At 43.9% G+C, this 13447-nt stretch overlaps 1 protein-coding gene across 1 annotated transcript; it reads right to left on the bottom strand.

Annotated features, from left to right (window-relative positions):
- Window positions 1-1733: 1733 nt before the first annotated feature.
- LOC117666860 (cardiotrophin-2-like) lies at window positions 1734-13193 on the bottom strand. The gene is made up of 3 exons (XM_034419864.2): window positions 13178-13193; window positions 11806-11948; window positions 1734-2208 (listed from the first exon to the last, which is right to left on the bottom strand). Exons 1-3 carry the CDS (start codon window positions 13191-13193, stop codon window positions 1750-1752), a joined length of 618 nt encoding a protein of 205 aa, XP_034275755.1. The 3' UTR covers window positions 1734-1749.
- Between the last annotated feature and the right edge of the window lie 254 nt (window positions 13194-13447).

The following is a 13447-nucleotide window of genomic DNA, read 5'->3' on the forward strand; positions in this document are numbered from 1 at the left end:
ATAGTGCCCAATGTTTAAGTCTGTCAAGATCCTTCTGTATATTAAGCCTGTCTTCTGGTGTGTTGGCTATTCCTGCCAGCTTGGTATCATCTGCAAATTTGATGAGTTCCCCATCTATCCCCTCATCCAAGTCATTGATGAAGATGTTGAAGAGTACTGGGCCTAAAACAGAGCCTTGGGGTATCCCACTGCATACTTCCCTCCATGTAGATGCAGTTCCATTGAGGACTACACGTTGAGTGCGGTTGTAATTGTCCCCACAATATTATTTCTCCTTAACCCAGGACCCCAGTTTGCCGAAACCTTCCCCCAAGAAAGACATAGCATGCGTTTTAAGATATGTATATTTATTATACAAAATAAATTTTTGTGTACAAATGTAGAAAACAAACACTGGGAGATTCCACAGGAGACATAGGTATCAAAAATAGAACATTTTATTTGTTTAAGTTACTTAAAAATCCTGTTTCATGAAGTCAATTCATCTATACAAATGCGAAAGTCTTAAAATGTAAAAAACCAGATAGCAAATCTGTGCATGAATTGCTCTGGAGAATTCAGTCCTGCACATTTGTATAAAATCCATATCAACTTTGAAACAAGCAGAGAGGTTTATCTGGTATCAGTAACTATAGCTGCAAACTATAAGATAGAACTATCTTATAGCTCAAAAAATAGAACTCCACTATCATGTAAAGCATTTTTTGTATCATCTTCATTTTTTGTACCATCTTCATTTTGCCCTTTATTTTGCCATTTATTTTTCATTTTTTTTAAAATCACACATAACTTTTTTGGAACAGTTTTAGCTCATGGTAACTGTTATCCAAAACACCAAAACATCTTCGACTAAGTAAAAACTTAAGTAAGACTTAAGTAAAGACAAAATCCCCTTTGTGGTCTATCATTAAATATTATATAAATAATGCATCTAAATATCTCTGTGATATAAATTATTATTAGTATTATTAATATTAGTATTAGTATTATTAGTGTAGCAGTCGTTGCATTTTACCCCAAACAGGACTCCCAGAATGGCTAAAGAAGATCCATAGCATAGACCATAAATCTACCCCAAAGGTCAAAAAAGTCAAGATGGCAGCCACAATGACATGATTTAAGTCCCACCCCACTTTTTAAAAACATGCTTTACTGCAAAGGAGCAGGGACAGGGTGCGGATCTGATCGCACGGTAGAGGCCACCATTTTGACTTTTGGGATCCCTCTTCTTGTGGCACCCCTACACAAAAGAAATTGAAGTAGGGAAAGAGAAGGCAAAGGAAATTCACAAAATGAAAGCTCTTGCAAATCTCTGATGAATTCAGTTTGCCACTGAACAATTCAGGGTTTCAGTCAAGCACCATTGCACAGATGCAAGAGACATTCCCTAAACCTTATCAAATCAAAAGATGCATGTAAAAGAAGATCTCCAAGGTCACAACTGGCTTCCTTCCTTCAATTATTACACCTCCCCATGCTCCAGAATTGACTGTTAATAACATTACAAGAGAGCCAATCAGCACCATGCACAGCCAAGAGAGGAAACCAATCAGCTCAGAGCATTCTTGGTTTCTTCTGAAGACTTGAAAACTGGGGTTTTTCCAAAACAGAAGTTTGACTTAACCTAGCAAGAACATTCCCATTATGGCGTGCTTGTCTTCCGCCTTTCCCTGAGAAATCTGTAATGGGGCATAAGAAACAGTGGGGTGTAAGAATTATCTTCCCCTCCCAAAACACTTTGAATAAGTCTTAAAGAGGATATTTCTTCACAAGAAGATTAAAATCTCGTACGGTCCGATCGATCCATTGCTTGTAGGTGGAACACACCACATATCCTCGAACTTTTTTCTCAAAGGTGTTTGTTTTAACTACGTCCAATGTGAGAGGGTCAGAAACAGGTGAGGGTGGGGCCCTCAAGGCAGATATGATGATGGTCAAGTTGTTAACAAGGCCCTGTACCTGCATCCGGGTATCTTTCAGCATATTTAGAAGGCCATCTTCGGTGGGGTTGAGTTCAAATTGATCATCCCAGACCAGCTGCAAGAATTCTGAGATAATGCTATAAGCCTTGTAGTTCTTGTCCAGACGGTCAAGGTCATTGAGGATTCGCCATTCCAGGAAAGAAATGGCAGCCACCGGCAATCCATCACAATTTAGTCCCTGAGTGTGGAAGTCTTTATCCGTAAATGGAGGACCTTGGTGTCTGAGCTGAGAAGAAACAGAATGATACAGATATCAGGAGAAAACATAAAGTGAGCATAATGCATGTGCAGCGTCTGCATTTCCTGCATCAGATGAGGAGAGCACATCTTTCTCCTTCTGTCAGGGCCACTTTTTTACAAAGGCACAACTGAGTTTATTTAAACAAACTGCATCACTGTTTGGTTCGGTGGCAGTAGTGCCTCAGCTAGAAAGTCCATACAGAGAGTAGTAAGGACAACCAAGAAGATTAGAGGAAGCTCACTTCCCGTCATTCAAGATACTGCTTATAAGCGCTATGCACTTAGAGCTCAAAGCATTGTTAGAGACCCCACACACCCACTTCACGATCTGTTTCTGTTGCTTCATTCTGGGAGGAGGTTTCGAAGTATTTCTAGCAGGACTACCAGATTCTGTAACAGCTTTGTTCACTAGGCCATCCGCCTAGCAAACTCTCAAGATTCGTTTCTCTCACCATGTACATGTATACTTCCGAACTAGACAGTGTTGTTTATCTGTGTCATATAATATATGTGGGTACATACAGTTGTTAAGTGAATCATTGCAGTTGTTAAGTTAGTAACATGGTTTGTAAAGTAAATCTAGTTTACAAGACTGGCTTTGTAAGAAGTTTGCAAAAAGTGATCATATGACCCCAGGACACTGCAACCGTCATAAATATGAACCAGCTGCCAAGCATCTGAATTTTGATCATATGACTATGGGGATGCAGCAAAGGTTGTAAGTGTGGGGGGAAAAATCACTTTTTCAGTGCAGTTGTAACTTTAAACCATCACTAAATGAACTGTTGTAAATCGAGGATTTTGTGCAGAGGTGGTATTCAGCCGGTTCGTACTGCTTCTGGCAAACCAGTAGCGGAGATCACAGATGCACTCACACACCTGGCTCTATGCTGTCCTATTTAGGCACAGTTTTGAGGCTGGACTCATGTGCAAAAGGTGCATATGCAAGCGAAGTGAGTGTGTGCGCGCACAGTGAACCAGTAGCAACAAAACGTGAAATCCACTGCTGACTTTGTGTCTGCAGAGAGGACAAAGATAACAGTAATCTCCACTCCTTGAAGAGCCCAAATGATCTACTCCAGGTAATACTTTTTTATTACTGGTTCTGTGGGCGTGGCTTGGTGGGCATGGCATGGCTTGGTGGATGTGGCTTGTGGGCGTGGTAGGAGAAGGATATTGTAAAATCCCCATTCGATCCCCACTCCAGGGGAAGGTTACTGCAAAATCCCCATTTCCTCCCGATCAGCTGGGACTTGGGAGGCAGAAAATAGATGGGGGCGGGGCCAGTCAGAATGTTTACGACCGGTTCTCCGAACTACTCAAAATTTCCGCTACCGGTTCTCCAGAACCGGTCAGAACCTGCTGAAACCCATCTCTGATCTACTCCATGCCCACTAAAGGGAATATTGGCAGAAATTATTAGAATACTCAAAGTTTTCTAGAAATAGAACAAAAATCTTCCAAAAAGTAAACCTTAAGGAGAACCATCTCCTTTGGTATACTGTTAAAGTATTGGAGTGTCATTGGACAGACGGTGATTTTAATCAATTCTCAGTTATGGGCATTCATGGGGCGGCTATGAGCTGTTCTCCTTCTCTTATTCGCTCTGTTGTGGCTGTGGAGCAAAAGAGATGCTCTTGAGACAGAACTAGGACCGTTGATTTGAGCACCTAACCAAAATGCAGAGTAAAAAAATCTAATTTTAAAAATAAACAACATCAGTAGGCCCAAAAACGGTAATGGAGCTGATCAAGGGGAAGAAACAGAGAATGAAATAAAACCAGGGCACTCCGTTTTAGCATGTGTTCTTGAGGGTCTTCTATCAGTTTCTGTGATTCCAGGATCTACAATGCAGCCACCTTGTTGAAAATAAGCCAATACAAAGTGACCTGATGCTCAATAAAAGATCACCCAAGAACCTTTAAACTCACTTTGTATTGACTGAAAAACTTAATATAGAGGTAGTCATTGACTTATGATCACAATTGAGCCCAAAATTTATGTTGTTAAGTGAGACATTTGTTAAGTGTGTTTTGCCCCACTTTACCACTTTTTTTGTCATATGTGTTAAGTGAATACCCATGCAATATCTAAGCAGCCCCTTAGATATTGGAGAGCTCCAATATCATGTTACCCCTAGTTCTTCTTTTCATTAAACTAAAGATAAAGGTTCCCCTTGCACATATGTGCTAGTTGTTTCAGTCTAGGGGGCGGTGCTCATCTTCGTTTCAAAGCCGAAGAGCCAGCGCTGTCCGAAGACGTCTCCATGGTCATGTGGCTGGCATGACTCAACATCAAAGGTGCACAGAATGCTGTTACCTTCCCACCAAAGGTGGTCCCTATTTTTCTACTTGCATTTTTTACATGCTTTCCAACTGCTAAGTTGGCAGAAGCTAGGACCGTGATGGCAAACCTATGGCACGTGTGCCACAGGTGGACACAGAGCCATGTCACCTGGCATGCCAGCTCAGCCTCTCTAGGAGTCTCTGGAGGCTGGGGACAACAAAAAATGTCACTTCCTGTCAACCAGAAGTTGGGAAACAGGCCGTTTCGGGCCTCCAAGGGGGTGGGGAAGGCTGTTTTTGCCCTCCCCAGATGCATAGAGAGGATCTAGAGCCAGGTGAGAAAGAAAAACGGGCCTACTGGGCCATTGTGTACCAGGAGCGGGGGACGGGGAGGGGGGGTCATGCATGCATGCGCAGGGCGGGGCGTATAGAATTTCACCCCTGGTTGTAAGTCACTTTTTTCCAGTGCCGTTGTAACTTTGAACGGTCATTAAGGGAAACTGTTGCAAGTCGAGGACTCTGTACCGAAGGTCTGTGAAAGCTACCAGGAAAATGACCAAAATCTATAGAGTCTACCACACACATACACACACACACGAAAGATGGGATGGGATTTCCAAAAGTTTCAATATTGTAAATGAATTATCAGGATGTGGACGCCTGCTTTGTCACCTCTCAGTAATGTTGTGGGGAAAGGCTTTCCATGATCCATCCCAGCCTCTTCATCCCTTAGGAATTCCTGGCAGGGTGGGCTGAAGGACCCAGAAACAGATCACTCAACCACAGTTCCACCTTGAGCAATTACAGGGATACTGGAGGCATCTTGGCTGGCTGCCTAGGCCTAGGTTGTAAGGTTGTAATGACCTCACTCTGTCTGGCATCTGAGGCCTCGGCAACTTGAAGAAGCGAAGCATGGGAAATAGTTGGGCACCCAGCCACTCTCTGCGGGATGAAAATAATGCCAACTGAACGGGTTGGAAGGGGAACGGGTTTCTCTTCCCCCCCCCCCGCACCCACCCACCCCCAGCCCTGATCGTGTTGCAAAGCCAAGACACACTAACAAGGACAATAGGCTAGTGACACCCAGTGTTTCTTAGCTGGTTCTGATGGCAATAACAAATTGAATCATAGAAACCTAGGGCTGGAAGGGACCTCAGAGGTCATCTAGTCCAACCCCCCTGTCCAAAGCAGGAGTCCTTATATCATCACGGACAAATGCCTGGACAATCTCTTCTTGAAAACCTCCAGCAATGAAATACCCAGAATTCCAGGAGCAAAGTTCCTTCTTTCCTTCCTTCCCTCCCTCCCTCCCCTTTCTCTTTTTTCTTTGTTCCTTTTTTACAGAATCACAGGCTCCTATTGCTGGAAGGGACTTTGCAGAAGTCCTTATTCCATCCCAGTTGTGCAATCATTTCTTGAAAGCCTCCAGTGACTGAGTCCCATAACCATCATGCCACATGACGCCGCTCTACAAAACTACAAGTTGTCGCAAACAGGAAGTGCATATAATGGCAGCTGCCTTTCTGACATTGCCGTGGTCCCAAAGGGACTCTGGTGGCTGCAGAAGCCCCCTTCCTTTTTTCTCCTGCTACTGGGACAAGGAAGCCTTGTGCCCAATTTGACGTCTCAAGAATGAGACAAACTCTGGGAGTCTTAGCACACCTGGAAGGCATCCCATTGGGTACAGAAGACTTCAACCCAGAAGCACAAAACTTCCCACATGCATTTATCGTTTATTTGCAGTATTCAGTTGAGAGGAATATTTCTGGCTTACAGTCTGAAGATTTATTCCAGCTGGGTCCTCCCTACACCAGGGTCCACCTCCTGATCTTGGACATCTCCCCAAGAGTGTCTCAAGTGAGAGGCTTGGGGGTAAACCCAGGATGGCTCCTGGGTTCTGTCTTCTCTACAACATATCCAGGATTTTCTCCTATAGATAGTTCTTGACTTACAACCATTCATTGAGGGACCATTCAACGTTATAACAGCTGTGAAAAAAGTGACTTATGCCAATTTTTCACCATTGTATGACCATTGTAGCTACCCCATAGTCATTTGATCAAAAGCAAGACGCTTAGCAATTGACTCTTATTTATGACCGCTGCAGTGTCCCAAAGTCATGTGATCACCTTTAGTGACCTTCTGACAATCAAAGATGACAGGGAAGCCAGATTCACTTAACAACTGTGGCAAGAAAGGTCGTAGAATGGGGGGAGGGACTCATTTAACAACTGTCTTGCAGAGCAACAGGCATTTCGGGCACAATTGTGGTTGTCAGTCGAGAGCTACCTGTATTCCTTCACTTGATTCCATCATCTGGAGATCTACACTTTGCCTGCAGCCCTAGCGTTTTTGGCATCGGTCTTGCATGTCCTACTGGCACTCTGGAAGGCAGAGGTGGTATTCAGCCGGTTTGAGTGAACCAGTAGCGGCAATTGCGGCAGGCCCATCCGCCCACCCAGGTTCTACGTTGTGCTATTTAGGCATGTTTTTGAGGCCAGATGCATGCACGGAAGGCCGGGTACATGTGTGGAAAGTGCATGCACAGCGAGCGTGCACACACGCAGCAAACGGGTGGTAAAAGTAAGTGAAATCCACCCCTGGATGTAGGGGCTGACTGGGGACCAGTTTCTAAGGTGCTTAAGGTCCTGGTAACCCTTCAGAGCAGCCTTCTCTAATAGCACGTAGGTGAGCACAAAATATGCCTTACAACACAACCTCTATCCCTCAGATTCCTTTGCGTGACATTTGGGCACCACTACAAAAGAAGGCTGCCTGCTTTCTGATGTCACAAGAGGCATTTCATTATTTCGGCATCACTGCGGTCAGGCACAAACACTCCAGAGTTGCAATTTCGCTTTCCAGAATTCTCAGGAACTAATGTTCACACCCAATGCTGAATGCACGATTACAGAAGTCCACTTCAGAGTTTGCCAAACTGTAATCTCTAGCTGCTCACTGGATTGCAGTGTAAATTGTAGTTTAACAACATATGAATAATTTGCGTGTTCTCCACCACTATTGGGTCAGTCCCTTTCTTAGAGTTATTTCCTGACAAAAAGGTACATATTGTGCAATTACAGAAGAATTGTTGCTTTTTATAACTCAAGTATGGAGCACTTGACCTAACGGCTCCTTGTGCTGTCAATCAAAATGCATGCTAGAGCTAGTTTCTCCTCTTTTTTTTCCTGATGCAAAGAAAGATGGAAGAAAGAGTGAGAAACATTTTCCTATCTTGCATCAACCTCTCCATGGTGTGGAAGTTGGTAGGGCCAGTCAAGTAACACATGGATTATCTAGACACATGACAGCCTATACTATTCAATCAAGACACAGGACTGAAAATATATTGCTTATCCTCATGGATGACTTGTGACAAAGCTTAAAATCTGTGTTTCTCAACTTTAGCAACTTTAAGATGCCTAGAGAACACACTGGTTGGGGAATTCTAGGAACTGAAGTCCAGACACCCTAAAGTCTGCCTGGAATCCACACTGTATATCAGACATTAATATAATTGAGCAGGTCCAGAGGTATTTCACGAGAAGAGTCCTCCACTCCTCTGCTCACAATAGAATCCCTTATGTCACCAGGTTCGAAATTTTGGGCTTGGACAACCTAGAACTACGCCGCCTATGGTCTGACCTAAGCATAGTACACAAAATTGTCTGCTACAACGTCCTACCTGTCAATGACTACTTCAGCTTCAACTTCAATAATACATGGGCAAACAACAGATAGAAGAAACTCAAGGTAAACCGCTCCAAACTCGATTGCAGAAAATACAACAGAGTGGTCAATGCCTGGAATGCCCTACCCAACTCCGTTGTTACATCCTCAAACCCTCACAGCTTCAACCTTAAACTGTCTACCGTGGACCTCATCCCATTCCTAAGAGGTCCATAAAGGGGGCGTGCATAAGCACACCAGCGTGTCTACCGTCCTTGTCCTACTGCCCCATTTATTTGTACTCATTTCCTGTGTTCATGTCCATGTTTATACTTATACCTGTTAACTTGTACATGTTTGACTAAATAAATAAATAAATAAATAAATAAATAAATAAATAAATAAATAAATAGCTAAGATTAAGAAGTACTGACTTTGATGATAGACTTCTGACCATCTCTGTCTTGTAGAACTCACAGTGGCTTTTAGTGCAAGTTGATCAGTGTGCTCCTGAACCACCAATGAAGATTGGGGCGTGAAGATTGGGTCAGCCAGAAGGCTTACAACCTTCTGTCTGACAACCATTTTACAAAAGGTTCATGTTGGTTGTCAGCCAGAAAAGAAGTCACCCGCTTAAGTGCTCCTCAGGGTTCATTCATCTCCTCGCTATTCTTTAACAACCACTGGGAGAGATCACCCACCAATATGGAGTGAGGAGTCACCAATCTGTCTTCAAATTATACCCAGAGTGGGCTGCTGGGGGGTTGCAGGGGTTTGAGAGAACCTCTAGCTAAGATTTGCGCAGTTCGGAGAACCCCCAAATCCCACTCCTGGCTGGCCCTGCCCACCCCACCCCTCCCAGGAGTCCCCACGCGGCCCATTTTGGATGCAGGTAAGTGCAGGGCAGTGAGGGTGAAAAACGGGCCTACCAGAAGTTTGGAATGGCCAGAAATAGGCCTGTTTCTGGCCCTCCCCAGAGGGCCTCCAGAGCCTAGGGAGGCCGTTTTCACCCTCCCGGAGGCTCGAAGAAAGCCTCTGGAGGCTGGGGAGGGCAAAAATGCTTTCCCCCACCCCCTGTCGTGGTGCAGGAGGCCGACTAGGCCACACCTACCATGACCATGCCCACCCAGCAACCAGGCAGAGAACCCCTTGCTAAAATTTTTGAAGGCCACTCCTGATTATACCCAATTATAAATCTCCATTCTGGATCAAAAGAAGGATGTGGAAGAAGCCTTGACCCAAAATTTGGAGACTGTCAGGATCTAAAAGGACAGGCTTTGATTCACTCCAAGAAAGATGAGATAGATATTTATTCAGAAACCCTCTAAATCTGGGATTATACTATCCTGGACTCTCAACAGAATGGTGCTCACCCATGGAGAAGACACTTGAGGCAGGGGTGAAATCCAGCAGGTTCTGACAGGTTCTGGAGAACCGGTAGCAGAAATTTTGAGTAGTTCGGAGAACTGGCAAATACCACCTCAAGCTGGCCCCAGAGTGGGTTGGGAATGAGATTTTGCAATATCCTTCCCCCAGGTGTAGGTAGGGAATGGGGATTTTGCAGTATCCTTCCCCTGGAGTGGGGTGGGAATGGAGATTTTGCAGTATCCTTTCCCTGCCATGCCCACCAAGCCACACCATGCCCATCAAGCCACGCCCACAGAACCAGTAGTAAAAAAAATGGACTTCACCATTGACCTGAGGTCCTAATGGCCTCAGCGCTACTGCTGAAGGATCTTTGCTCAGCTTAAGGTTAATGCATTGATTATGGCCGCATCTGGAACAGGATGCAGTTATCATCCTCTATATAGATTACCACAAATTACTTTACACGGGGTTATCCTTGAAGACTGCCTAGCAACAGAGAGGTGCAAAATGCAGTGATCCAGAGGCATACTGAACACTCTTGTTATGCCATGCAACAAGAACCAGGCAATTACCAAGATGTTTCCAAGTTTAAGTCAAGATCCTGATTATCATCCATAAAGCTACATCTGGTTCAAGGTCTTGGTATCTTCCAGACCATCTCTAGAATTCTGTCTACTCAGTCTGAGGGCATACAGAATGCCAATTGGAGATCCCTTGCGATCAAAAGATTCACTGGGAATAGTCCAAAAGCAGGCATTCTTTATAGAGACATCTGACCCCTATGACAAGGAAGTTCTCCTGAACTTCTGAAGCTCCAATTTTGCTGTTCTGGATGGCCTTTAGGACTCGGATGAGACATAGAACTTGATGATGCCAGGAATATGCACTTTCTAATCTTACTTTCTAACCTTAGGGACACGGTGGCTCAGTAGCTAAGACTTGTCGATTGAAAGATCAGCAGTTCAGCGGTTCGAATCCCTACTGCCACGTAATGGGATGAGCTCCCGTTACTTGTCCCAGCTTCTGCCAATCTAGCAGTTTGAAAGCACATAAAAAATGCAAGTAGAAAAATGGGGACCACGGTTGGTGGGAAGGTAACAGCTTTCGTGCGCCTTTGGCGTTTAGTCATGCCCGCCACATGACCACGGAGATGTCTTTGGACAGCGCTGGCTCTTCGGCTTTGAAACGGAGATGAGCACCGCCCCCTAGAGTCAGGAACAAGTAGCACATATGTGCAAGGGGAACCTTTACCTTTTAACCTTACTAAATTATGCACCACATTTTTTAAAAAGTGTATTATTTCATTTTAGTGTTATTGCAATTGTATTGGCTACAATTATTGCTTTTGAAGACTCGCTACAATTGCCTTGATTGAAGCGGTTTATAAATGGATGAATAAATTAAAATAATACAGAGAAAAAATATATGATAGGAAATTGTTAGGCAATTCTCTTTTTTACAGCAGAATGGGTCTGGCAGAGAATAAGCTTTTTAAAAACGTTTGTTTAACAATCATTGCTGAGCAATGATTTTTCAAATGTACTCATCTTTCTTATTAAGAAATTCTGCAGGATATAACTCAGGGAATTCACCATAACTTTCATGGTGGGCACACTTAGTACAGGTAGTCCTCAACTTATGGCCACAATTGAGCCCAACATTTATGTTGCTATGTGAGAAATTTGTTAAGTGAGTTTTGCCCCATTTTACGACTTTTCTTGCCGCATTTATTAAGTGAATCACTGCGGTTGTTAAATTAGTAACCCGATTGTTAAGTGAATCTGGCTTCCCCACTGACTTTGCTTGTCAGAAGGTCGCAAAAGTGGATCACATGACCCCCACAGACACTGCAACCATCATAAGTACTAACCAGTTGCCAAGCACCTGAATTTTGATCACATGACCCTGGGGATGCTGCTATAAGATTATAGCTATGAAAAAATGGTCATAAGTCACTTTTTTCATTCCCATTGTAACTTTGAACGGTCACTAAGTGAACTGTTCTAAGTCAAGGACTGCCTGTACATACAGATAGGGGGGCTGTTCTGTTCTCTTGGACCTAGCATCAATTGAGGATGTCACCTATTAAACACCAGGCAATGTTTCTTTGCTCCGATGGGTGATCTTTCTTGTTACCCTGAGAACAGAATCAATTTCCCAAGGAAAGTTTGGGATTCCCCAAAAACATTTACGGACCCCCAGATGCAAAAATCCATGCAACCTGCTTAAGGTCTCCAGATCTTTCAGGATTAATGACTTACGTAGGTCTCAAGGAGGACGGAACTATTGCCTTTCAGATGAGAAGCCAAGTTGAAGGTTTGGTGGATGGCAGTGTTAACAGAGCCATTCCTTTCAGGGAAGGCAACGTGGAGCAGGCTGGCACATATTAGGAAGAGGCTTGTAACTGGAAAAAAAGAGAAAGAGAGAAAACCAATGAGCCATTGCCACCCATGTGTGTTTGCCCTCTTTAATAAGGCTCATCTTTATGACTACCCAGAAGGACATCATAAAGAAGGAGGTGCTCAGGGAAGGCCAATGAACCAGTGACAATAGAAAGGAGGAATAACAGAATAACAGAATTGGAAGGGACCTTGGAGATCTTCTAGTCCAACCCTCCGCTCAAACAGGAAACCCTATACCATTTCAGACAAATAGTTGTCCAATCTCTTCTTAAAACCCCAGTATTGGAGCACCCACAACTTCTGGAGACAAGCTGTTCCACTGATTCATTGTTCTAGCTGTCAGGAAATTCTTCCTTAGTTCTAGATTGGTTCTCTCCCCGATTAGTTTCCACCCATTGCTTCTTGTCCTGCCCTCACGTGCTTTGGAGAATAACTTGACTCCCTCTTCTTTGTGGCAGCACCTGAGATATTAGAATACTGCTATCATGTCACCCCTAGTCCTTCTTTTCATTAAACGAGACATACCCAATTCCTGCAGTCATTCTTCATTTGTTTTAGCAACCATTCTTGCTATGTTTTAAGGATAAAGGAGCCATCAAGGCAAGAGTCATCCTTTTGAAGGAACTGGGGTCTTAGCTAAATCCAATGATGCTGATTTCAGAAACCCATGTCTTGTTCAAAATTCAGCCTCCTCTTCCCACTTTTGTGGCTCTCCTGACCTTCCTTCTCTTATATCTTCTTCTTGGGAATGCAACAAGAGACACCCGCTCCCATCAACACGAAGACCTGAGATGGAGCCAAAATGACGTGGTTGCAAACCCACCCTCACTACTCCACTCCAACCATGTTGCCTCATGAGGAACAACCTCGCTCCCTAAGAAATGTTGAGACCACAAATTGTTGAATACTGTTAACATGCAGCAGCAAATTGTCAATGCTTTTGCTTATTATTTTAGGCTTTTCCTCATGGGGAATCACCTGGGAGGTTCACTTACAAATATTTCAGGTTGTCTCAGGCATTTACACCTCAACAAATCTGAAAGCTGGGTTTTTCACCTTCTTCATCAAAGAAAGAAAGAAAAATCACAATAGATACCCCTCACTTTAAAGATACCAACTCTATCCCCAACAGTAGGGTCACAATGTTCTTCAAAGTTTTCTACCCACTCCCCAAAGTATTCTCAATCCCCACAGATTTGTCAGCCTCAAACTGACCATCCTGAAGACTTACCCAAACACGGATTCATGACTAGCTTTCGAGAAAAGTTGGCCAACGTCTTGAGTCCCTCGCAAAGACCAGCTCCTATCTGTCACCCCCTAATGGTGGATGAAGGTATCTCTTCTTCCAAAAGAAAAAACTTTCTGAGTGAAAGATGCTCAGGTGTCTTTTCAACTCTGTTCTCTTCCCCCACCCCTTCTCTTCAAACCGGGAGCTCCCTGTGCCGGAGGAGATGGCAGCTCGTGGTTGGTACATAAGTTTCCAAGAGTCAGCTCTTTATAG

This window comes from Pantherophis guttatus, chromosome 4 (assembly GCF_059756535.1).
Source record: "Pantherophis guttatus breed Tessera chromosome 4, ASM5975653v1, whole genome shotgun sequence".
NCBI lineage: Eukaryota > Metazoa > Chordata > Lepidosauria > Squamata > Colubridae > Pantherophis > Pantherophis guttatus.